A 25,789-nucleotide genomic window follows, 5' to 3' on the forward strand; every position below is an offset into this window, starting at 1 on the left:
ACGAGGATCTGTGTCTTATGGAAGAGTGAAGAAAGTGGTTTCTTGAGATGGGATCCACTCCTGGTGAAGATGCTGTGACGACTGTTGAAGGGACCACTAAGGAGTCACGGGATCACATAAACAGAGCTGATAAAGCAGCAGCAGGTTGGAGAGAACGGACTCCCAGTCCGAAAGAAGTTCTCCTGTGGGTAAAATGCTATCCAACAGCATCACACACGACAGAGAAATCCCTCATGAAAGGAAGAATCCATCAGTGCAGCAAACGGCATTACTGTCTTATTGTGAGAACACGGCACAGCCACCCCAACCTTCAGCAGCCACCACCCTGATCAGTCAGCAGCCGTCGACGTTGAGGCAGGACCGTCCACCAGCAGAAAAGACCGTGACTCCCTGAAGGCTGAGATGCTGGTGCGCATTTCTAGCCGTGAAGCACTTCTTATTCGAGTCATGCCCCTGGTTTTTAGACCGCGCTGTTGCACTTCATGGACCAGCACGGGGTCAGCACAGCTCTGACGTGCACGGGGAAACCAGGGAGCTGGATTTGCTTTGTTGCAGAACTTGCCAGTTGGTGGTCTGGAGCCGAGGCCGCAGGGTGCCCGAGCTGCTCCTGGGCGGGCTCCAGTCCAGTTCTTGGAGCCTTGTACCGGGACAGAGCATGGAGTTTTGCCTAATTTCTCCTCTCATAGGATGCTGTTATTCTAAGGGGTCTGAGGGAGAGAGGAGAGACAGCACAGGTACACACAGAAATGCTGACTCAGAATTATTCTGTGTTCCTGAAGGCGGCATGCCGGGCCCTGAGAGCTGGTGCCCAGGGCAGGGGGGCGGCCAGGCCCCAGCAGGAACAGGTGTTCCCAGTAGAGGAAGCTGAGGCACGGGGCCAAGCCCTGGCAAGGTGTGAGAACCAGGTGCCTTGTGAGCAGGACAGGGTGTGATCCTGTTTGCTCTGGGAGATGGGCCAGGGTGTGGGGAGGTGGTCTGGGCGGTGGCCTGGCTTAGACTGGGTCTCTGCCTTGGCACAGCTGCCACCGTGGGCGTCCTGGGCTCTGTCGGATGCCGAGCACACCCCCTTCGCCGTGGCAGCCAGGAATGGAGGGGTGGGGTACTGAGCCCTCAGTGCGGAGGGAGCAGCCGTGGGGCGGGTGGGGGTTGGGGGGGTAGAAGTGGATTTTCCAGGGATGAGTGGGGACAGCAACTTTACAGCCTGAGTCACTTACTGATATTGAGAAGATTGGGATTTTGGTCATTTTTTTTAAAAAAACAGACATGCTTACAAATAGAGTGTTGGAACAGACATGCCCTGTGGTGTCGTTAGCCCTGAAGCTTCGTGCGTGGCTGAGAGCTGTAGACACAGGGAACAGGGCCCTGAGAGGAGCGTGCCCCGAGTCACCTGTTGGGGCACGGTTTCCACTTCGGGGCCTGAGACTCCGCGTTTCTGACCAGCTCCCAGGTGACCCCATGTGGAAGGGGGCCGCCTGGTCTCCTCTGCGGACACTGTGGGGGTGAGCTGTGTCCCCAGTGCATGAAGGACCCGGCCATCATCACGGGGACTTTCATCCAGAAGAGCTTCTCCCCTTGCCTGATGGGGCTGTGCCCTGTGTCAGGCGGACAGACCGTAGACACGGTGATTGAGGCAGAGAACGGGGTGGGGTGGGTGGGCTGGGAGCACAGTGTGGGCCTGTCGGGAGGACCGGGGCTGCGAGGCTCTCGGGGGACATCCAGTGGCCTGGGGGGCAGGCGGCCTGGCGTGGGCCTGGCTGCCACTCTGAGATTCAGGGCGTTGGCATGTTGTGGTTAGTGGGGCTGGCATCTCATGTCATCAGAAGCTCATAGAACTGCCGCCGTGAGAGCCCGAGGGTTCCCTGTTGGCCGTTGCTCGTGGGTCAGCTCACGTCCGCGTGGCCGCGGGGACCCCGAGTCGCTTGCGCAGGGCAGTGCGGCCGAAGCCTGCCGCCTCCCGCCATGTGCGTGCGACGCAGTGGACTTGACCCGTCTGAGGTGACAGAGCCCGCGTGCGGGGCAGGGCCGGCGGCTGACACGTGCACGCTCCCCGGTGTCCCCTTGCCTTTGTAGAGCAGAACTACTGCGAGTCGCGGTACCACTTCCTGCACTCCGCGGACGGCGAGGGCTGCGCGCACATGCTGGTGGAGTACTCGACCTCCAGGGGCTTCCGCAGCGAGGTGGACATGTTCGTGGCCCAGGCTGTGCTCCAGTAGGTACCCACGCTCGCTCGGCCCCCTCTGCGCGCGGCTGTGCGCATCCGTCCCTCGTCCCCTGCCGCCGCCGCCCCGTGACCCGGCCGCTGACCCCTCGAGGACGGGGGCCCGTGGGGAAAACCTCAGGCGGCCCCGGAGGCGAGCATCCGCTCGGAGTCCGTCTTCTGCTGTGACTCCCCGGTGTGTATGTTTTCTTACGTCACCTCTTTGAGGTTTTGGCGTTTTTAGTGTCAGGATGCCATTTTTTTGCTGGGCACGAGGCATCTCGGCATGGGGAGCACGCGTGCTTTTGAGGCTTTCCCAGGGCTGCTCCTGCCTTCCCGCACGTCTCGTGCTTTGGAAGGTTCCCCGCGAGGGGGCTGGTGCCCCGGTGCTGTGGCCCGAGTCTGTCCCTGCTCCCACAGGCCTCCTCGGTACCCCCCACCCCTGCCCCGGGCCTGGGTGGTGCTGGCGCGCACAGCACGGGAAGGGGACGTGGCCAGTGTTGCGCTGGCCCTCGCCACCCGCCTGAGCTCCAGACGCCTCTCGCGTGTGCTCCTCCCACAGAGGCACTTGGATTTGGTGCCCGGGCGTGGGGGTAGGAAAGGTCTCACGGATTTGAAGGGGTTGGAGTCACGGGACGTTTGCTGTGTGCGTGCGACAGCTTCTCTGCTTCCGCGCTCTGCTCCACATCGACACGTGGCCAGCGTCTGCCCCTCAAACATGGAGACGTTTCTTAGACCCCAGAGCTCCCTGCCCCAGGCTGTGGGTGTGTAGTGCACAGCATCCCTGGGCCAGACGGGATCGTGTGGAACCACCAGACGCCTTCTCGTCAGTCCCTCCCTGTCGCTTCATGAGGTGGAGCCCCCGCCGCAGATGGTCCGGCTGTGGATGCGTCACCCTGGGGCCGAGAACGGAGCCTGTCTGCCCGCCTGGCATGGCACCCGGGGCCTGTGGCCTGGATCCCACGGGCCCCCGGGCTGACCGTTGGTGCAGGCAGGGGCCCGATGGGTGCAGACGGTCCTGAGAATGCCCTCCGTGTCCGAGCTGCACCGACTGTGGACGCAGTCCCCTCCCCGAGCTTCTTCTCTCCCCTGTAAACTGCGGCGGTCAGGCGGAGCCCTGCTTGCCGGGGCGGCTTGTCTGAGCGCAGAGCCTGGCCGGTGGCCGGCTTTCTGTGCCCCCGGGGCACCCGCGTGCTGTGCTCCCCCGAGCACCTGTGCAGAGGCCGCTTGTCCTCCACCAATAGTCTGCTTACCGGGATGTTTTCCAGGTTCCTCTGTTTAAAAAACAAAAGCAGCGCGTCGGTGGTGTTCACAACGTACACACAGAAGCACCCGTCCATCGAGAACGGCCCTCCGTTCGTGCAGCCTCTGCTCAACTTCATCTGGTTCCTGCTGCTGGCCGTGGACGGGTGAGTGTCACGCGGGTGTTCGGGGGTGCGCGCCTGGGCTTTTCTTGGGCAGCCCTCTTGGATTTTCACGTGGAAACAGTCGTGCCCCGTTCTGCTCCTGTTTCAGAGGCAAACTGACCGTGTTCACGGTGCTGTGTGAGCAGTACCAGCCGTCCCTGCGGCGGGACCCGATGTACAATGAGGTGAGCGGCATGGGGGCGGCAGCCGGACAGCGAGAGCAGTCTTCCACCTCGGGCGGCCCTCGGGGATGGGACGGGGCCCTGAGAGGAGGTGCGAGAGGTCTTGTGCACGGGGCGTGTTCCGGCTCCACAGTGACCCCATGCCCTCCTCTTCCAGTACCTCGATAGGATAGGACAGCTCTTCTTCGGCGTGCCACCCAAGCAGACGTCGTCCTACGGGGGCTTGCTAGGTAAGCGGAGCAGGGGCGCCTGCAGGGAGGGAGCAGAGCGGGCATGGCCACGTCCACCCTGGCTTCAGCCCCGGGCCCTGCCGGGCATGGTTGTGGCGCTCTGTCGGCCCGTGTCGCTGGCTGCCCTCGCGGTCCATCTCAACAGATTCCCAGACACAGCTGAGAGGGTCCTGTTGGCCCTAGAATCAAGGCGGATTTCTTTTTTTTTTCCTCTGGTAAAATACACCTAATCCAAAATTTGCTGTTTAACCGTTTCTAAGCGTCCAGTTCAGGGGCACTGAGCACAACCACGTGGCTGTGCAGCCGTCCCCCCCGTCTGGCTCCAGAGCATTCCATCCCCCATGCAGAGACCCTGTCCCCATGACGCACGGACCCCCACCCACTCCCCCGGCCCCGTCGTCTACTCTGCGTGTCTGAGTCTGACGACTCCGGGACCTCGTGTGAGTGGGGTCCCCGTGCGTGTCCTTCTGTGGCTGGTGTCCCTCCGCCTCCCATCCTCGGGGCTCGTCCCCGTGGGGCAGGGGTCCGGTTCCTTCCTTTAGAAGGCCAGTCATACTCCATGGTGTGGACGGACCGCCCTGTGTTACCCATCCCTCTGTGGTGGACCCCGTAATGCCGCCGTGAATGTGGGGGCACGTGCGTCTGTTTGAGCCCCCGCATCCAGTGCTTTGGGTAATGCACCCTGAGGTCAGATTGCTGGGTCACATCGAAATTCGGTTTAACTTTGGGGATGCTGCCAGACTGTTGTTCACAGCAGTGGCCCCGTTTCCCATCCCGCCAGCTGCACACAGGGCTCCAGTTTCTCCGCGTCCTTGCCCACGTTGGCTGTTGTCTGTGACTCAGTCGTGGGTGTGAGGGTCTTGCTGTGGTTCTGACCCCATCACCCTGACAACTAGTGAGACTGGTGACACTCAGCCTCGTTTCTTGTGCTTAGTGGCCACCCTGTCCGTCCAAGTCATGTGCCTGTTTTTGAATCAGGTTGGTGATTTCTCTATACTGGATACTGATCCCTTGTCAGATATAAAATTCCCAAATATTTGCTCCCATTCTGTGGACTGCCTCTTTTTTTTTTTTTTTTTTTAAGACTTTATTTTTAAAAAGCAGCTTCAGTGGGGCTGAGAATGGTACAGTCGGCTGGGCATCTGACCCTTAGCTTCAGCTCAGGTCGTGATCTGAGGGTCGTGACATTGAACCCCACGGTGGGCCCCACGCTCAGCATGGAGTCCGCTCGGGGGTTCTCCCTCTTCCTCTCCCACTCCCCCGGTCACGTGCACTCTCTCTAAAATAAATAAAACTTTTAAAACTAAATGAAAGCAGTTTCAGCTTCATAGCAAGATAAAGAGGAGGGCATGGAGATGTTCCACAGCTGTCACCGGCGCCCCCGTCAGGGTGGTTGGTGACTTTTCGGAATCGAGGAACCTACAGGGGCACCGCGCGTCACCAGAAGCTCATGGTTTATGTTGGGGTTACTTCTGATGCCGACGTTTCTAGGTGTAGACGCATGTGTCCACCCGTAGAGAATCCTACACTGGTTCTTGCCCTGAACGTCCTGCCTGCCCCTCCCCACACTCCACTGCCTTTTCTCTCTCTGGGCACTGCCTTCTCATGCACAGAATTTTAAATTTTCATGAAGTCCGGTTTATCTGTGTGTCCTCCATTGCTCATGCCTTTGGTGTCCCACCCGTAATGTCCTCGTCCAGCCCAGGGCTGTGAAGCTTTTGCCCCATGTTTTCTAAGAGTTTTACGGTTCCTGGGTTTACATTGACGTCCTTGATCCATTTAGAGGGTTTTTGTACCTTGTGTGAGGTAGGGGTCCAGCATCCTTGTGTTCGTGGATGTCCAGCGTCTTGGCATCGTTTGCTGAAGAGACTGGCCTTCCCCCCCCAGCGGTCTTGACACCCTTGTCCGAGATGGCTTGACCCCTGTGCACGCGGGCTTCTTTCTGGGCTCTCTGTTCTGCGGGCCTCTGTGTCTGTGGCCCATGCCACGCTGCTGTGATGACTCTAGTAAGTTTTGAAATCAGGAAACGTGAGCCCTCCGGTTTTGTTGTTTTTCAAGATCATTTTGGCTGTTTGGTCCATTGTAATTCCATTTAAATTTTAGGATGAGTTTTCTTTTCTTGCAAACAAGCCATTGGGATTTTGACAGGGACTGCATTGAATCTGTAGGCGGCATTGGGTGACATAGGTCTTTGCAGCGTGTGAAGTCCTCCAATCCACAGACATGGGAAGTGCTTCCATTTATTTATGACTTTAATCTCTTTCTGTGGCGGTCTGTGGTTTTTAGTCGTGAGTCCCTCATCTCCTTGGTTAAGGTCAGTGCCTAAGTATTTTATTCTTTTTGATGCTGTTGTAAATGGGGTGTTTTCATAATGTCTTTTTCAGATCGTTCATTGTTGGTGTAGAGAAACGCAGCTGATTTTCATGTGCTGACTTTGTCTCCGTTCCGTTGTTGGATCCACTTACTCTGACCACTCTTTTGTGGAGTCTTTACGGTCTTCTGCACATAAGACCACGTCGTAGGCAAACAGATCCTTTCCCCTGTAGATGCCTCTTGCTTCGTTCTCGTGCCCGGATGCTCCGGCCAGAGTTTCCAGGACCGTGTGGAGCAGAGGTGGTGAGGGCAGGCGCCCTGCCTTGTTCCTGCTCCTTGAGGAAATGCTCAGGCTGTCCCCGTTAAGGATCACGTTTGCCGTGGGGGTTTCGAGGTTACTGTGTGGAGATGGTTCCTCCTGTTCCTGGTTTGTCGAGTGCCTTTATGAGCACGTTGGATGAGTCAAGTGCTGTTCCTGCATCAGTTGAGACCGACGATTGTGTGGGCGTCCCCTCGTTCTGCGGACGTGGTGCGTCACACTGGCAGGTTTTCACGGGGAGCCCCCCGTGCGGCCCACGGAGAAAGCCACTATCTTCTTGTGCTGCCACAGCCTGTCCTCCAGTGGCCCATTGAGGGTGTTGGCCTCCGTGTTCACAAGGGACACTGGTCTGTGATTTTCTCGGAGTATCTCCGGGGTTCTGGCTGTATCAGATGAGTCAGGAAGCTCTTCCTCCCCCACAATTGTTCTGGAAAAGCTTGAGAAGGATGGGTGTTGGTTATTCAGTGTTGAGCAGAATTCACCAGTAAAGCCGTCAGGGCCAGGGCTGTTCTTTGCTGGGAATTTCTATGACTGATTCAGTGTCTTTCTTGTTATTGGTCTGTTCAGATTGTGCCTTTCTTCATGCTTTTGTCTTGGGGGGTGTTGGAGGCCAGGCCTCTGGTCCTCATCTGCCTGACCCGGCAACATAGTGTGGCCTTCCCTGTGGTCGTGTTCTCACTTCTTACTCCCAGCAGGGCAGGCAGTGGCCAGTTTGGTCCTTCTACTGAGCGTGGCTTTTCTGAGCCTGAATGTGGTGTTACTTTTGAATAGATGTTGTTTCACGGAGTTTAGTTCACCCACACGCACCTGCACCTGTCTGCGCGGCCGGGCAGCATTGAGGCTCCCTTCCTCAGGTTCCTTCCGGAGCTGAGGCGGCCCCAGGTGACAAAGCTCGGTGACGCTGCTCCCGCCCTGCTCCCCAGATCCAGGTGGCACCCTGCCTCGTGGGCCTGCAGGGTTGGCCTGGGCGGGCGTTTGCATCCTTTGAGCCAGACTGTGCTTATGGGAAGTTGTCTGAGATGATTTTGAAAGTTGTTACATGCAATTGGACTTCCTACTTGTAAGCTGTCTGGATCTGTCCGCGGAAGGTGCTCCTGCCACATCCGGGCCTGAGTGGGGCTTCGTGTGTCTGAACCCAAGGTTGTGTGTGGGCTGCTCTCGGGCTGGGCGTCCCGCCCTCGCTCCTCGCCACAGGTGTCCACTCTTGGTGTGTGTTCATTTCCCACCAGAACTTTGGACTCATCCCTCCGGTGCCCGGGATGCTGGCGGTGTGTTCATGGGACCTGATTTCACGTGCCCGAGTCTGTCCAGACAGCACGTGAACATTTCTGGGGTTTTTTTTTTCCTGGTGGTTTGGCTTCGGGGGACTTTCTGATCTCCCGAGTTTGTATTGAAGTGTTGTTCTTTGAATAAAAAGTAGATGAGGGAAGTATCACTGGTGGCAGCCCCATGGGTGATGGTGGCCACCATGTGTGCACGTGAATGCTTCCTGACCGCTCTGTGAACAGGGTAAAGGTGCACACGTGTGATGCACACGCATGTCTGCTCGATGGTGACCTCCCTGCGACGTGGTTCTGATGACGGTCCTCCAGGGCTGTCAGGCTGCCGTGCTGTGTCCCCGGATGGGCACGTGTGGTCTTTCCCCAGCTGTCAGGTCCTTCCCAGAGACTCGTGGGGGAGCCCCCGCTCGTCCCGTCCAAGCCTGGGGACACGGTGCTGTGGAAGGTGGGGTTCCCCGGGCCGGGGGCGCCGACCGCGTGCCGCTGCCGGGCCCCTGACGGCACCTGCGTTTGCTTCCAGGGAATCTTCTGAGCAGCCTCATGGGCGCCTCGGAGCAGGAGGGCGAGGACAGTCAGGACGACAGCAGCCCCATCGAGCTCGACTGAGCCCGCCCGCCCGGCCTGCATGAAGACGCCCGAGCCCGGGCCCTCACACCCGGGGCCCCGTGGCGAGGCAGGGGCGGCCGCATCGGGTCTGCGCGCTGGCCCGGGGCTGCGTGGCCTGCGGCGGCTGTGCTGGCCGGGCCGCGCCCGCACCTTCAGACTGACCCACAATAAAGCACAGGCCTTGCCGCGCTTCCACCCTTTCCCTGTCCTTTGTGTCTGGTTTGCTTTGGGAGGCGACCTGGCGTCTGGCGCAGGCCCGACCCCGTCGCAGACGGTATGGGGGGTGGCCGCCGTCTAGCCGGCCCCACACGACGTCCTGCGGTGGCCCGGCTGGCATCTGGGCAGCTGGTCTGGGCTGCACCGAGGCCGCGGCCTTTCGGGATGCGTCTCACAAAGGGACCAGGAGTCCTTTCCACGGTCTGTGATGCAGTATTTATGTTCACTGGGTGATCGAGTCCTTTGACCTGGCGTCGTAGGTTGTAACCAATAACCAGTCCCGGAGTGAGCGGATCTGCCCTTTCTCACTGACGCGATGCCTGATGTTCCCGGAGCAATGACAAGAGGGGAGACACTTTATTTTTTCACAGTTAAAATAAGAGTTGTAGATTAATACACAGTGGTCATGCATGGGAAGGACTGAGATACACACTTTTATTGACTGTAAGATGGAATTTAAAGGAAGGTTTGTGTTACTTGTTGAGCTGAAATAAATCCTTTATACTGGGCTTTGCAGCGCTCGTCCTTTCTGAGTGAGCTCCTGGGGCCGGTGGGCAGGGAGCGGGTGCCGAGACCAGCAGGGGCCAGGTCTGTCCACACAGTGCCTGCCGTGGGCGCTGTGGACGGCCACGAGCGGCCAGTGTCAGGAGGGTCTGTGACTCGCGTGTAAGTACGTGGTAGCGGTTTCTTTCGATTAGAGAAACCAAACCCGGCGGGGTCCTGCCTTGTCATGGGTTCTGCGCATAGGCTACGGGGTGGGGGAAGGAGAGTGCTGAGCCCCTCACAAACTGCCCGCTGGGGCTCTCCGTGTAGGGTGGTGGTGGAGGGAGTCCTCGCAAGGGGCAGGCCCTGGGGTGCAGGCCCTAAGCCCGCGACGGACCCCCGGCTTGTGCCATGATGCTCGTTCTGAAACCAGCCCGTTCAGCGGGAAGGACGTCGGAGCAGAACACAGGTTTTTATGTGGAATTTTGCCCTGAATTAAGGCGAACACAGACCACGCACCCATGCACACCTGGTGTCCCTCCGTGCTCCCCTCGTGGTGGCGTCTGTCTCCACGCTCAGCACATGGAGACCTCCCCCCGGGGGGGAGGGGGATAACTTTGGGGCTGTGCACCGGACCCCACTTTCCCTGTGAGCACTGCCATGTTTTTCGTGTAGTTGTGAATGGTGCTGTCATTTTCTGGGAACACGGCATCCCGTTTGTAGCTGTGCGGGCCGCGGCTTCCCCACGTCCCCACTGTGCAGCACAAGGGAGGCGGACGCCGGCCCGAGGCCAGAACTGCCAGTGGCCCACCATGCGGACGTGTGGAGGTAAGCACAGTGACCGCCGTTTGCAGGTCGTGAGCTTCCTGGCTTGTCGGAGAAATTCTCCTGCCAGTGGTAAATATTCTGTTTCTTTTTAACGTGTTAGCGTCTTGGGCACAACGCCCTTGCGTCTGGGTCAAGAGAGGGTCTAGAAGACCCGTCCCCGAGAACACGTGGCTGAGGCTGCTCCCCACATGGGCAGGGGCAGTCCGGGGGCCTCTGGCTTTTCATTTCCACCCATGAGACTCCCTGGCTCTGGGGCTTGCATTTCCTTGTCTAGATGCAGGGAAGATGGGCCAGCAATCATGGCTGGTGGCGTCCAGAGTGGCTGCTGAGGAAGTGGCACCCGCCTGGAGCGGGGGGGGGGGGGGGGGGGGGGCGTGGCTCCTGGGTGACCCTGTGTGTGACTCTCTTCACCCCCCGGCCCAGCTGTCTTGGGGCCTGGGGCTGAGATGGGAGTGAGGGGGGCACTTGTGCTCCTCTCTTACCCCCGCATCTGCCCCCCCATCCAGGTTTACACGGGTCTGAGCAGGAGAGCCCATGCTCAGGTGCAGAGGGGAGATAGATAGGATGGTGGGCGTCAGGCCCACGAGGACAGGCGGAGACCCTGGCATATATCAGAGGCCAGCAGGTAGGTCCTCCGGAGGATGCAGAGCCCCCACCCCTGACCTACACAAGGGGCCACTTTAGGGTAGGACGCGAGGGTTGGCCTGACAGGACACTGTCTTGGGGACCCTCTCTTAGTCCTCTCAGAGGCTGGTCCAGGGCTGCCTTAGGGGTTGGGAGGGGGCTGGGGGGCCACCCAGATCACCCAGCAGGTGTCCACCCCCCACCTACACGCGCTGCTTCTCTGTTCCCCCGCAACCCCCCACCGAGGGCAGACAGAACCAGGGCACCTGGGGAGGAGGCTCGGTGGCCGTCAGTACTGGCTGGCCAGCAGCACGCTGGGCCTGCGGGGGGGCACTCTGGGTTTCCCTCTTCCAAGGGCTCAGTGGCCACGAGGTCAGGGTGGGGTGGGTCAGCAGGCAGGAGCTGACCCTCCATTCTCCCTCCCAATCCAGGCATGCTGGGGCCCAGTGAGCTGCAGCTCCCCGGTGCCCCTGACCCCCAGGGCCCTCAGGCGCAGGCCAGGTCGGTGGCTTCAGGAGGACTGTGTCCCCCGTGCCAGCACCCAGGACCCCATGACCGACACACAGCAGGTGCTCAATAAATACTTGTTGAGGGGGACTTGGAAGAGGGGCAGGATGGGGAGGGGAGGCATGCAGGCCGCCCGCTGACCCCACAGCCCAGCCTCCTGGTCACAGGATCCTGCTCAAGTGGGCAGGGGGTGAGGGGAGGTGGTGAGGGGCTGCCGGGCTGCCCTGAGCCAGGAGGCCGGGCTCAGGCCTCAGAGGAAGGGTGGTTCAGTGGGCAGGGAGAGGGTGGGGGTGGTAGGGATCACATCAGTGGGCGGCGGCATGGCGGGGTCAGAGGTCAGGTCAGGCCAGCCTGCAGTGAGGGTCCAGAGAAGCAGGTCCTGGTGGCTCAAGGCTCAGGCCCCCACCTGGCCGAGTCCGCGGCTGCCGCTTGGGGCGGGGGCCAGGAAGCCGGGTCCTCCATCTGCCGGCCCCCGCTCTGGCCGCTGCCTCCTCGATGGCCACTTCCCGCGAGTCCAGTTCCCTCGGGCCTCCAGAACCTTTGCTTGTTAGGGTTTATGCTTGAAGTGGGCTTCCACTGGAAGGGGACGGGCGTCCGGCAATGTCACAGCCACCTGAAGGTGTTGGGCTCCCTCCCCCTCCGCCCCTCCCGCACTCACCTGCGTATTCCTGGGGCAGCATGGGCCTGTCTACGACCTTCCGGAAAGCTGCCACCCAGGCCTGCTGCTCCGTCTCTGTCTCGCAGGCCAGCAGAAACCTTCGCTCCGGCGTGACGATGGTGATGCCATGTGGCCAGTGGTGGCCCTGGGTGGATGGCGGGAGCCCGTCCAGCACCGTGTAGCCGCTCTCCCTACTGCCGATGAAGACTTCCCCACGGGCAAAGGCGTCCTGTGGGCAGAGGCCGGGCAGCCCCTAGGCAAGGGGGTGGCTTTGCTCATAGCCGGGGAAGCCCAGGTGCCGGAGACCCAGCCCCCCTCCTGCTCCACGTCCCTGCCGCCTGTGGCCAGCAAACGGCCTGTCGCTCTTGTTCACGTCGTGGGGGAGGAGACGTCCACCCTACAAAGGCCCCAGCCCAGCCGGGCCGAGACCCTCCCTTACCAGGGGATCTTTGAAGTACATGAGCCTCCGGTCATCCATGGTGAACCAGCGCTTCCGGAAGCCTTCTGTTTGCTGAGGGTCGGAGAGTGCCGGGCACCGGCTGGTCAGCAGGCAGGGCACCCCATCCACTTGCGTTCGTTCACCCTTCCCTCGTTCACGCCTGCCCAGGGCGGTGCTGCCCCCTGCTCTGCCCACCAGGTGGCCGCCCCAAGGCCCTTTGCCCACGCTGTTCCTCCTGTGTCTGTGCCCTGCCCTCCCCACCAGTTCCTCCTCCTCACCGGTCCTCCCTGGGGGCCGCAGGGTGGGTCCCAGACCCAGAGCCCCATCCGGACCGTGGGGTTACCATGTGTGCCTCCCTGAGGCGGGGAGGGGGCTGAGCTGGCCCTCCTGGGGGCTGAGGAGGGGGGCAAAGGCACAAGGTAGGCTCGGCCCAACCCACAGCCCCACAGTCCTGGGTCCACAGGGCCCCTGCTTACAAAAGGTTTTGGGGTCCAGGGCCATCCACACCAAGACGATCTGGTGGAAGTCCTTGCCACGGGGTGTTGCTGGCACTTAGGCCCTTCATGGCCCCCCCAGCCCCACCCAGCCCCAGGTAGCCGAGATGCTGATGTCCGAGGAGGCCTGGGAGGGCCCGGGCCGGCCGGTCAGACCCACCTTGGGCCCCGTTTTCTCCATGTAGCCCTCCTTCAGGTAGTTCCGGGAGAGCTTCGGCACCAGCTAGGGCAGAAGATGGGCTCAGGCCTGGGCCCTCCGGTCGCTGTCCCCCCCACCCATGCCCGGCCCCCTCCCCGCTTGCTCGCTGCCGTGGAGCCGAAATGCCCCAGAAGAAAGGAGAGGGGGATGCGGGGCCCTTGGCCAGCCCCCCAGCCCCCCAGCCCCCCCGCGGACATGAGCAGCTGCCACTCACATCGGCGTCGCTGGCCCCTGGGAACGCCACCTGCAGGTAGTGGAAGCGCGCGGCACGGAGTGCGTTGAACCAGTCCACGATCTCCTGGGGGCAGAAGAGTGTGTGGGCCCAGCCTTGGCGCTGGCGGCCAGCGAGGGCCCTGAGCTTGCCCGCTGCGTGTTGGGCGGGGGCGGGCCTTGGGAGGGGGACGGCCCCAAGGCGGCCTGGGGGACAGGCTGGGAACAGGCCGTGCTGGGGCCCGCTGGCTTGGGATGGGCGGGGGACAAAGGAGTGGGAGCTGAGGTCCGAGCCAGCTGGCCCCCAGGCCCTGATGCAGCGTTGGGTGTGGGGCAGCTTTTCTCCTCTCAGATGGGGCTATTTTTATAAACCAAATATGTTGCCCAGAGCAAGGCTCATGTATTTTTAGATCCACCCAGAGCTGCTGCCTCCCATCTTCAGGGGAAGGAGGACAGAGCCGCTCTGTGAGCCAAACCCCGTCGCTGGCCAGGGTGGACCCACAGCCCCTACCTCTCCGGGCTGCCAGGCCCTGCCACCCCAGAGACCCCTGCCCACCAGATGCTGGAATCTGCCCCAACCCTGGATGAGGCCAAGTATCTCCTTCCCCTGCCAGCTCCTGGCCACTGCCAGCCACAGGGCCCTGCACGCCTGTTAGGGCTCCAGAGCCCACTCCTGCCCCTGGGGTCATCCCACGCCCACCTGGACCACACCAACCCCCTGCACACACCACCTCAAGGCACTGACCATGCCTCGTCACCAGCCCTGCCCCTGGGCCGGGTACCTGGTACACAGTCCCTACCTGGTACGCAGTCCCCATCCAGGCTGAGACTTAGGCTCTGGGCCTGCCCACCACCCTCTTCACCCCTGGCGCACCCAACCCCATTCTAGTCATCACTGAATTCTCTGGTCCCTCCCCTGCGGCCAGAGGGCATCGTCTCCTGCCTGCTCCCCAGTGGCCTCCCAGCTCCCTCAGGACTCCCTCAGATCATTGAAACTGTGGCAGCTGGACAGGTCGTGGGCAGTTCAAGTTGGGCCATGACACCTTCCCAGCAAACCACTGCACCTCCAGTAAAGATGTGGGTCCACAGCATGGCCACGGGCCTTTGCACACGCCGTCCCAGTACCTGTCTTCACCCTTGGGATGTGGTTCTTGGCCCCCTCCCCATTATGCACAGTCACTGTTCCCAGCCCTCAATACAGGTAGGATTTTAGTCGCTTTTCTCTGACTTGTGCCTGTCTCTACTGCAAACTGCAGTCACTCACACGTCAACCAGGCTTCCCTGCATCCAGGCCCAGGGCCCAGCCCACAGCAGGTGCCGTGGCACAGCCCTCGTTGAGGAAGGGGGTCCTCTGGGGACTCATGCCAGCAGAGCGTCGTGCTACACACACATAAGAACCCTGGGCTCAGTCTCCCAAGGAAAAGGAGGGCGGAGGCCTCTGGATAAAGCTGAAGATTGGCCCACATGCCTTGAGCCATGTCCTGCCTACAACCTGTTAATACCACACAGCAGAGCATGCAACCTTCCAAAACCAGATCAGGAAGAAATAGACAATGTGAACCTACCGATTACTAAAGACGAGTTAATAGCAATTCTCAAACTACTGCAAAAGGTAGAAGGAACGCTTCCAGACTCATTCTGTGAGGCCAGCATTACCCTGATAGCAAACCAGACACACTATGAAAAAAGAGCTACAGGTCAGACACTAGCAAACCAAACCCAGCAGTACATTGAAAGGAAGATGCACCCCAAGGAAGGAGGTTTCTTCCAGGGTTGCAAGAATGGCTCAACATTCGCAAACCAATCAACAGGACGCGTCACATCGACAAAACATTTAAAAACCATATGATCATCTCAACAGATGCAGAAAAAGCAAAGGAAAGCATTTGACAGAATACAACATGCTCACAATAAAAACAGAGTGGGGTCAGGCAGGATATGTATCGACAGAGGAAGGCCTCATCACGTGCGGGCGGGGGGGGAGACCAGGAACAAGGATGAGATCAATAGCAACCGGAAGCTGTACGGAGAAGTGACCCCAGGGAGGGTTCGTGACTACTTTCTGTCATCTACACAATTTAAAGGACTAATACTTTTGGGCGCCTGGGTGGCTCAGCTGGTTAATTGTCCGCCTTCGGCTCAGGTCATGATCACGGGCTCCTGGGATTGAGCCCCACATCGGGCTCCCTGCTCAGTGAGGAGCCTGCTTCTCCCTCTCCTCCCCACCCATGCTCTCTGTCTGTTTCTCTCTCTCAAGTAAAATCTTAAAGACTACTACTTGTAAAGAAGAAAGTAATCAGGAATTAAAAGCTACTATTACCGTACCTTGTTTGTAATCGCAGACCTTGTTTTATGCCCACGTTAGGGGATAGTGTATTTCAAAGAACGGTTATGTCTTGAGGCACACAGTGTGTAAAGAGGAAATACCGTGACATCGACAACCGAAAAGGTGTCGTACACACAGCTGTGAAGGAACAGGGTTTCTGTGTGTTACTGAAGTTAAACTACTATAAATTCAGTTTAGAAGGTTATAAATTTAGGATGTTAAATGTGGATCCCCATGGCAACCAGGAAGAAAAGAGCTATAGAATATATACAAAAGGAAATTAGGAGGGAATTTAAACACTTCACATAAACTAAACACAGAGGATGACAGGAATGCAGGAAACGAGGGACAAAAAGTTATAGGCCACACACCACACAAAGGGCACAAGACAGAAGGAAGTCCCTCCTTACCAGCGTTCACATTCCGGGTAAATGGATGAACCTCTCCAGTCAACGGACAGAGGATGGCAGGATGGACAGAAACGCGTGGTGCAGCCGCTGGCTGTCCACGAGCGACGTGGCTGAGATCTGAACACAGAGCGGGTTGGAAGTCAAAGGATGGGAAAGGAGACTGTGCGCAGACCGCACCAGGAGAGCTGGAGTGGTTTCACGAACATCAGACAAACAGACGAAGTCAGGAAAAGGCCACAAGGGACGAAGGAGGACAGTCCGTGTGTGTAACAGCTCAAAACAGCAAGAAGATCTAACATTTACACGTCTCATGACAGACCAACAAAACACAGGAAGCCAGACCCGACAGAGCGGAAGGGAGACACGGCCAGCCTCGAATGACAGCTGGAGACCGCGGTGCTGCGCTCATGGGGATGGACGGAAACGTCACAGGAGTAAGGGAATGGGGGACTTCACGCAACAGCCAAGCAGATCCAACCAGACGCTCCACCTGACTGGGACGGCGCACGCATTCCTCCCTGGTGCCCGCAGGGCGGTGTACCGTTTTACCCAATCGACCACACGTGAGGCCGCAGATGAGACTGGACAGATTTTAGAAGGTAGGTTTCATACAAAGTATCTTCTCTGGCCCCAACAGGGTGGAGTTAGAAGTCAACACAGAGACAATGGGAACGTTCACAACATCGTGGAAATGTAACACACCTTTACACAACCAGAGGATCAAGGAAGAAATCACAAGGGAAACTAGGGACGAAATGAAATTAGATGAAGGAAAACAGAATGAGACACCAGAACACGGGCTGTAGCGACGGTGGTGCCAGCAGGGAAATCTGCAGCTGTAAATGCCAACGTTACAGAACTAGGAGGACATCAAACCAACGACCGAACTTACACCTGAAGGAACTAGACAAAGAACAAACAACCCCAAGCTGGCAGAAGGGAGGAAATCATAAAGACTGGAGCGGAGATCAGTGCAATAAAAGAAAACCAAGAGAAAATAAATGAAAGCAAAAGTTGGTTCTTCGAGAAGATCGATGAATCGGCGAGCCTTGAGCTGGATGGACTAAGAAATAGACTCGAGTCACTAAAATCAGACCCGAAGTGTGGGACGCCGCTACCAGAAATAAAACAGTCTACGAGAGCGCGCTGTGAACAACGGTATGCCAACAACGGGGTCACCTAGATGAAGTGGACAAATTCCTGGAAACGGGAAACCCACCAAGACCAAATCACCAAGAAGTGGACCATCTGAACGGGCCTATGAACGAGTAAGAGACTGAATCAGTCATAGAAATTCCCAGCAAAGAACAGCCCTGGCCCTGACAGCTTTACTGNCAATAAAAGAAAACCAAGAGAAAATAAATGAAAGCAAAAGTTGGTTCTTCGAGAAGATCGATGAATCGGCGAGCCTTGAGCTGGATGGACTAAGAAATAGACTCGAGTCACTAAAATCAGACCCGAAGTGTGGGACGCCGCTACCAGAAATAAAACAGTCTACGAGAGCGCGCTGTGAACAACGGTATGCCAACAACGGGGTCACCTAGATGAAGTGGACAAATTCCTGGAAACGGGAAACCCACCAAGACCAAATCACCAAGAAGTGGACCACCTGAATGGGCCTATGAACGAGTAAGAGACTGAATCAGTCATAGAAATTCCCAGCAAAGAACAGCCCTGGCCCTGACAGCTTTACTGGTGAATTCTGCTCAACACTGAATAACCAACACCCACCCTTCTCGAGCTTTTCCAGAACAATCGTGGGGAGGGAGTGCTTCCTGACTCATCCTGTGTGGTGGTCCGTATGATACCCAGCACAGCCAGGGTACCGAAGCCAGACAAGTACACAAGACAACCACACCACTATCCCTTGTGGACACTGATGCAAAAATCCTTGACAAAATACTAATAAACGGAATTCAGCAGTGTATTAAAGGTTATACGCCACGACCAAGTGAGACTGATTCCTAAATGCAAGGGATTCTCAACACAAAACCTGACGATGGTAATACACCCCGTTAACAGAATGAAGGACCAACCGTATGAGCATCTTGGTTGATACATAAAATGTATTTGCCAAAATTCATATGGAATATCTGGGAACCCAAGGAGCCAAATAATCCTTAAAAAAGAACAAAACTGGAAGAAGTGCACTTCTAATTTCAAAACTTACTACGAACCACAGCAGTCCAAGGAGCGTGGCACCGGCATAGACACAGAGCAGTGCAACAGAAGAGCGAGCCCAGAAATTGGTCAGATTAGTGGTTGAGAAAGGCTGTCAACACCATTTAATCGGGAAAGGACAGTCTTTTCGACGGTACTGGGAAAACCGGATGTCCACGTGAAAAAGAATGAAGTGGACTCTTACCTCACATATAAAAATTAACTCAGTGGACGGGTGCCTGGGCGGCTCAGGTCATGATCTTGGGGTCCTGGGATCGAGCCCCGTGTCTGGCTCCCTGCTTTGCAGGGAGCCTGCTTCTCCCTCTCCCCGTGCCCCTTCCTCCAATCCCCCCACCCTTGTGCCCTCTCGCGCGCGCTCTCAAATAAATCAGATCTTAACTCCGTGAATCAAGTTAAACATAAAATCTGAACAATACAAATCTTAGAAGAAAACACAAGGCAAAAGCTTCATGATGTTGGACATGGCGATGATTTTGTTGACCTGACCCCACAGGCCTAGTTTCTGAATATTTTAAAATATTGTGCTTCAGGAGACGCTGTCCACAGACAGAAAGGTGACCCACAGAATGGGAAAAAACATTTTCAAGTCGTGTATCTGATCAGGGCTCAGTATCCAGAATATATAGAGGAATCCTTAAACTCAACCCAGAAAAAACCACTGAAATCCAAAATGGGCAAAATGGGACCTGAACAAACCTTTCTCTGAAGACGTGCAAATGGCCAACAGCCACGTGAAAAGATACTCAACGTCACTCATCGTCAGGGAAACGCAGATCCAAATCCCACAGACGGCACCTCACACCCGTCACAACGGCCGTCAGAACCCAGAAACAGGTGTTGGCGACACGTAGAGAAACGGGAACCCTCATGCCCTGTTGCTGAGGCCACGAGCCGTGCAGCTGCGTGGACCACAGCGGGGAGGGTCCTCAAAAAATTAACCGATGACCACATGACGCCACAATTCCACCTCTGGCTGTCTAATCACAAGGACTGAGCATAGGGTCCCAGAGGGTTTTGTACCCCAAGTTCACAGCATCCTTCATGAAACCACCGGGCGGAAACCACCCAGCTGTCCGTCAGGGTAGGAACTGACACACACACTGTGTCCTTCCACGTGACAGGTCACTCAGCCTTAGCAACCCCCTCCCCGTCCCCACAGGGATGAGCCCGGAGGATGGGACGCCAGGGAGTGGGTGCGGGTCCGTGTGTCACGGGGACGGTCTCCGTGTGGGGGATGGAACGTTCTCGAGAGGGGTAGTGGGGACAAGAACCGTAGGCTTAAACATCATGAAAGTGGTGAACTTTAGGCGCGTCTTTACACAATAAAAAAGGGGAAGAGCGGGATCGAGAGGCGGTTGCCAGACCCTCGTGTGTCTGAAGCATCACAGACACGTTTCGCCCTTTAACCCACGTGCGCGTGTTGCGGGGGTCAAAATGGAAAACCAAAGTCCTGAGGACGAAGGGGCGGACCTCAGGGGCGTGGCTGGGGGCTCCCGGCACCCTCACCCTGCAGAGGGTCTGGATCAGCAACAAAGCAGGACACCGCACATGTGTCCCCAGCCCGTTGCCCTCTTCCACGTGGACTCCAGGTCCGCTCCCTGGCAAGGGCCCCGCCAGCCCCACGCCGGCAGAGCAGGGTGGAGCTCTCCAGCTCCCTGCTCCCGCCCACCCGCCCGGGCACCCACCTTCCCATCCTCATGGTAGACAAAGATATTGCGGGTACTGTTGTCCTTCAGGTAGGTGACCTGCAGGCCATGGGGGTGGCCAATCTTAGCGGGCTGGAAGGTGGCGTTCAGATGCTCGATCTTCATGACAGCCTTGGGCTCCTTGGCCTGGAAGCCAGGCCGTGCGTTAGGTCCAGGTGGGTAGGGGAGCAGGCAGGGCAGACCTATGGGGATCGGCTGTGCTGTGTGGCTTTGGGTAAGTTACTTACCCTCTCTGGGCCTTCGCCATCCCCCACCCAGAGATGAGGAAGGGCGATGTTCGACACCTAGGCAGACCTTCCCCCCTCTCCCCTTCAGCACACGGCTGCTCTGTCTGGTGTGCCCCCACCCCTGCTCCCATCCCGCCAGCCCGGCTTTCCTCTCTGCCCGGGGACCGGCAGACTGCCCTGCGGGTGCCCTCTACCTCTGTGTGTCACTAGGGGTGTCCTGACCGGGAGTTGGTCTGGGTGGGGGCAGTGCCCAGCCGGCCACAGGGCCTTCAGAGCCCACCTGCCCCTCTCTGCTCGCCGCCTGCATACCCTCTCAGGCCTGGGAGTGCCCAGATTTACCAACCCAGGCCCAGCCCCAGGGAGCGACTGTGACCAAGGGGTGGGCGGACAAGGGTCCCCATGGGAGGGGGCAGCCACTCCAGGCCAGGAATTGCTTGAGGGCAGCTGGGGAAAACATTAGGCCACTATGGGCCCCATGGAGGGCTCACATCGTTTCTGTTGAAATATTTCAGGGACCCTTCCCGCTCCGTCAGCACAAACTTCCGGCTTAAAAACTGCCCGTTGTCCCGGCCGCGCTTCCAGAGAAAGCCTTCTCGGTATCCTGGGGAGAGACAGGGCATGGATCAGAGGGTCACAGTGGACCAGAGCTGAGGCCATCGTCCTGACCCACACAGAGCGTGTGGGCGGGAGGACTCCAGCCAGCTGTGTGGCCTCTTGGCCAGGAGACCCGTTGGCCTCGGGGCTGCAAAGCTTAGTGGGCGCAGGCCAGACTCACCCGTGGTGCTGGGACACGAGGCCACCCCCTCCCCAAAGGCTGCCTGCTGCCGCCTGCTGTTTGGGGTGTTTTCCTTTTTCTTTCCAAAAGCGTAAGAAACAGAAAGGGGTGCAGTGCGCTACCCCGTGTGCAGGCCCACGGGCAGATGTGAGGGGCACACCTGTGTGGCCACCCTGGCGGGGGGCGGGGTGCAGCGGAGCAGACCACGGTGCCCACTGCCAAGTCCTCAAGACAGCGCGATAGGACTCACACGTGTCAGGAGGGTCTGGGGATGGGCGAGCGTCCTGCGCTGGCTGGGTGGGCCCAAGGTCATCACAAGCGTCCTCGCACACGGGGAAACAGCAGCGCCCACGGCCGAGGAGCCAGCCCTGCCCACCCCTGTGCTCCAGCCCCAGACTCGGTGCAGAGCTGTGACTCCGTGTGCACCGGACAGTCAGGCTGCTGGCTTGAGGCGCGAGTTTTGCGGTGGGAAGGGAATACTGTCCCCGCGCTGTTGTGACTTCCTCCCCTTCACGTTCCTGTCAGCAGGGCCTGTTCCAAGATCTTGTGCCCGAGGGGAGCCGTGTCCCGTGTGTCCCCGTGCCTGGCCATGCCATCCCTCCACAGGACCGGTGCTGGAGGGCCTGCGGCCGCCGTGCCCAGAGAGACCGAGTCTCCGGGGCACCCGCATTCCTGGGGCATGTTCCTCGGGGGTTCGCGGGTCACAGTCCGGGTCTGTGGGTACCCGTACAAACCACCTGGCAGTTCTGCCCTGGGTTTCGGGGCGCTCTCCCCGCGGAGCCCGCCCTGCAGTGTGTGCGCTCATGAGTGGTGCTGTCCGAGGCTGGCCCACAATGGCAGGAGGTGGCGGGAGCCGGCGAGGCAGCAGTGCCCACGCGGGCGGCGGGGCCCACTTCCCGTCCTTGCTGAGCACCCATGGAGCCCAGACCCTGACAGCTGTGGCCGGGTCGCATTTCGGACGCCAACTCTAAACTCTGACCCTCTAGCCCCCACCGCAGCCCCGGCAGCCCCCTCCCCAACACCACAGAGACAAGGACCTATTTTCTCTGTCCTTGAGACACGCGGCCATAAAAAGGCAGCAGCCTGGCGTCGGGGAGGGGGCAGCTGGTGCCGCTCAGTCTGTCACAGGACAGCGCCAGATGGGGCCTCTCCCCTCCCCCCAACTCAGAGGAGCCTGTGTCCCTGGGCCCCCTGCGTACAGCACTAGCAGGCCTACCCCCACTGTGTGCACGGGGAATAGGGCCACTACGTGACACGCCACCCAGGGCTAAGCTGCAAGTCCAGCGGCCTGCAGGTCAGCCAAGCCGTGGACACAGGGAAGCGCCCGAGGGCAGCAGCTGGAGTCATGACATCTGCCAGGAGGGTCCTCTCCAGCACCCCTGAACACAGCCCATGATGAGGCCCTGAGGGCTTCACCCACACGACCCCGTGCCGGCCCCAGAAGGACTACCAGGTTGTTATCCTCATTGCACAGAAAGGGAAACTGAGGCACGGAGACGTGAGGTCCTGGCCCAAGGTCGCCTTGCCAGCAAGCGCCGACCTCTGGCACTGGCTGTGGCTCCTGGCTGGCAGGACCCCCGCCCTGCCACTGCCCGTCCGCCTTGCCTGCTGGGCCCAGCAGGTGGCAGCAGCACCTCAGGACTGGCCAGGCGTTAGGCTGGCTGGGGGTGGGGACAAGCGCCATGGTCCGTCTCCACACTCCCAAGGGCCCAGGCCAGGCTGGGAGCCACGGGATGGAGGGACACGCTGGCCCCAAGTCTGTCTGGCTCCCGGGCCATGCGCCTCCCGACAGCCAGCCGCCGGGAGGCCTAATTTCAGGCACCGCGACAGCAGCAGCAGTATTTTCAGACGGGTGCTGGCCAGGGTCCCTGACTTGGCCCTGGCCAAGGGACGGCTGTTTGGCCCTCTGCCTGAAGCCAGCAGCCTGCCCGTCCCGTCATGGCCTGGCCTCCCCGGTCCCAGCCTGGGGAGGACTCCCGCCCACCACACTGGGGCCTCCAAGCCGTGGCCCCGCGGCCAGGCTCGGGTTTCCAGACCATCGCAGGCTCCAGGGCTCCGTGCTGTCGTGGCGTCCACACAGGCTCGGGGTATCTGTGCTGCCCCACCCCCACACCCCTGCTGATCGCACCCTGGCCACAGGGGTCTCCCCCAGCAGCACACAGCAGGACGGGACCCAGCGGTGCCCTCCTGACACACTGCCTGAGCTTGGCTGTGCCAGGGAACACTGTTTCCTCCCAAAGGACTGGCCAGTCCTGCGGTGGAGGCCAGACGTCTCACTCAGCATTTATTGAGCACCTATGGTGTGCCCACCCCTACCAAGCACCGGGCCCTACTGTGAGCCAGCACCCACCATGTGCCGGCTCCGACACCACCTGCCTGGAAGCTGGAAGAGCCAGCCCGCTACCCGGGGCCTCCCCGGCCACCTCCTCCAGGAAGCCCTTCTGAGGAGCGGCACCAGCGGTGACGGGACGCCCCTGCTCCCCTGGAATGGCCAAACCCAGCCACAGGAACGGCCGTCCCAGGTGCAGGCAGGGCACCCCCTTTGCCGGAGGCCCTGTAGGACAGCGGGGTCGCTCTGCAAAACCACTTAAATTAGTCAGGAACCGCCGCATGCTTCTCACACAACCCAGAAAACCACATTCACGTGGAAGCCTGCGTTCACAGTGGCCTCGAACAGGACGCGACACCAGGTCCCAGCGGGGGACTGAACTGCACACGCAGCACCGCTCTGCACTAGGGACGGAGATGGGCCCCCACACCGCGGGCGTCTGCCAGGGGATGCCGGTGGAAAGGGGGGTCGTCTGGGCATAGAGCCAGGACCTGGGAAGACACCAGGGAAACTGAGGCCCACCTTGGCCAGCGCCCCAGAAGGGCCAGGACCTGGTTCCAGGCCTACGGGTTCTATCCCCCGAGAGGTGGACATGGGGGCCCAGGCCTGGCCCCGTTCCCTCCCCCCTGCTAACCCGGTCACCTCACTGGGGGACCGGCACAATCTCCTGCATGGCCAAGTCCATGTGCCCCAAACCCGGGCCCCACGCAGAGGATGCTGCCAGGAAGCGGTGTCCTGAATCCGGTGGTGCGGGGGAGGCACACGGGGCCAAACCCACAAACACCATCACTCGACCGGACCTGCTCCAGCCACCCCAGGGGTGCTGCAGGCCCACTGGGTCCGTGCACCTGACGTCAGTCGACGCTTCCAACGACGACGAGCCTATGCTGAGCACCATGTCGTCCTCGCCACACCGCAGGGGAAACTGAGGCACGGGGGTGGGCTCTGTCACTCGGGGAGCCCTGGCCCCCCAGCCCTTTGAGGGTTCTGCTCACCCTGTGACACTTAGGACAAAGGCGGGGCAGAGTGGCAGCTGGGGCCCAGGCCTGCTTTGCACAGAGATAACGCAGGGGGATGGGGTCCGAAGCCTCGGCAGGAAGTGCCGTGTCTGTCGGTGACTGGGGGCAGCCTGGGCGGCCTGGCCCTCGGGACAACGGGGGGCATTGTCTGCCCCGTGAAAGACAGCCATTGAGGCTGTGGCTCCAGGCGGGGCACAATGTGGGGAGGGAGCCAGGAGCAGCTGTCACCGGGGTCACCCTGAGAGCTGGGGTGGGGCAGGTGGAGGCACCCTTATCTCCAGGGTCCAGCCGCGACCTTGGCCGAGGGCGGGGAGCGCCAGGCTGGTGCCACCTGGAGCCCCGGGCCCTGCGGTCTCCCCACACCCCTCGCTCCCTGACACCAGGCCGCGCCTGGCCTGTCGGCGCTCCAATGCACGTGCAGTGACCCAAGGGGAGCCCGCGGCCAACTCTGCACCCTGGTGGCCACGGGAGGGTCCTCAGAGCCGGGCAGTCACCTCGAATGACACCCCTAGCCCCGTCACGGCGGCCCCGCTACAGCCCCACAGCCCCGCGAGGCCATCTGGGTGCGCCCGAGCCTGCCGCTTCTTGGCCTTGACGCCCGCGAGGACTGCCGGTCAGCTACTCGGCCCAGCGTCCCTCAGGCACCGTCTGTCTGGTATCTCCTCGCGACTGAGGCCAGGCTTTGGGTTCTCGGAAAGAATGCCACAGCAGCCACGCCATCGGGCACCGGTGAGCCGTCCACGCCAGGGGAGGCGGGTCGATCAGCTTCTCTGCCAGTCCGGCCCTTTCCCTCCATCCAAGCTGCGTCCAGGGGAAGACACTTCAGGATGTGCAAGTCCCGTCTCCCCTCCAGCTTCCACAATGGCGGTGCCTGGCGCAGTCTGGTCCACGCCTGCTCCGCTGGGGCCTTCGCTGCCAATGGTCCCGCTGCCCCCGTTTCTTCCTTGGTGACAGTGGACCTCTCCTGTCAGAAGGGCTGAGAACCTCCTTCCTCCCTGGTCCACGCCTTCCGTGGGCACGGCTGGCGTCCTCCCCCCAGTGGCCTGTCCTGTGGCCCTCACGTCCAGCTTCAGGGCCTGGCGACCCTTAGACAACCGCGCTGGCGTCCTTCCCCCCGGGTGGCCCGGAGCACGGCAACGTGGGTGCGCCGCATGCAGTGGGACAAGCTGTGGGCGCACGGGGCTGCCGGCCTGGGCCTCGCGTGGCTCCCAGGGCCGGACCCTTCCCGAGGCCTTTGTTGCCCTTCCTCCCCATGGGCGGGGCCGGGCCGACCCCTCATCCCCGGGCCTGAGACAGTGCTCTTGCGGTAGGAGTGCCCATGGGAATCCCCAGGTGCTCCTCACAGGGCTGGGGGAGGAGCCCACAAAGAGGAAACACGGGGCCAGGACCCCTCAGGGGGTGCCCGGGTGCACCTGCTCCCACCCCCCGACACGGGCTGGCGGTGGGGGCTCAAGGTGCTGGGGCCTCAGAGGCTGGGGGGCGTGGGGCCCTGGATGCTGCCCTTCCTCCTGGAGGCCCCAGGAGGGCATGTGGGGGGCACTGGGGAGGCCTCTGCCATAAGCAGGTGAGATGCGGCTGCCGTGTGGGGCCCCCGCACTGGGCACCTCCCCACGGGACGCTGGCTC

General features: G+C 60.0%; 2 protein-coding genes across 10 annotated transcripts in view; one reads left to right on the forward strand and one right to left on the reverse strand.

Annotated features, from left to right (window-relative positions):
* The window catches only part of GET4 (guided entry of tail-anchored proteins factor 4), a 17,516-nt gene extending 8,258 nt beyond the window's left edge, over positions 1-9,258 (forward strand). For 4 of the 6 annotated variants that reach the window (XM_034669655.1, XM_034669656.1, XM_034669654.1 and 1 more), the window contains 5 exons: positions 2,071-2,209; positions 3,466-3,606; positions 3,686-3,788; positions 3,943-4,015; positions 8,448-9,256. In XM_034669655.1, coding sequence (XP_034525546.1) covers positions 2,071-2,209; positions 3,466-3,606; positions 3,686-3,788; positions 3,943-4,015; positions 8,448-8,533 — 542 coding nt within the window. In that variant the 3' untranslated portion in view covers positions 8,534-9,256. Of the gene's footprint in view, positions 1-2,070; positions 2,210-3,465; positions 3,607-3,685; positions 3,789-3,942; positions 4,016-8,447 lie in introns of all 6 variants that reach the window. The other 2 variants (XM_034669651.1, XM_034669653.1) reach the window with 2 other exon arrangements.
* Positions 9,171-25,789, reverse strand: part of ADAP1 (ArfGAP with dual PH domains 1) — a 51,505-nt gene continuing 34,886 nt past the window's right edge. For 3 of the 4 annotated variants that reach the window (XM_034669649.1, XM_034669648.1, XM_034669647.1), the window contains 7 exons: positions 20,530-20,642; positions 19,794-19,940; positions 13,196-13,279; positions 12,943-13,005; positions 12,289-12,360; positions 11,850-12,102; positions 9,171-11,767 (listed from right to left, as the gene is read on the reverse strand). In XM_034669649.1, the coding sequence (XP_034525540.1) occupies positions 11,739-11,767; positions 11,850-12,102; positions 12,289-12,360; positions 12,943-13,005; positions 13,196-13,279; positions 19,794-19,940; positions 20,530-20,642 (761 nt within the window). In that variant the 3' untranslated portion in view covers positions 9,171-11,738. The remainder of the gene's footprint in view (positions 11,768-11,849; positions 12,103-12,288; positions 12,361-12,942; positions 13,006-13,195; positions 13,280-19,793; positions 19,941-20,529; positions 20,643-25,789) is intronic. The other variant, XM_034669650.1, reaches the window with a different exon arrangement.

Source organism: Ailuropoda melanoleuca, chromosome 10 (genome assembly GCF_002007445.2).
Source record: "Ailuropoda melanoleuca isolate Jingjing chromosome 10, ASM200744v2, whole genome shotgun sequence".
NCBI classification, from domain to species: Eukaryota; Metazoa; Chordata; class Mammalia; order Carnivora; family Ursidae; genus Ailuropoda; species Ailuropoda melanoleuca.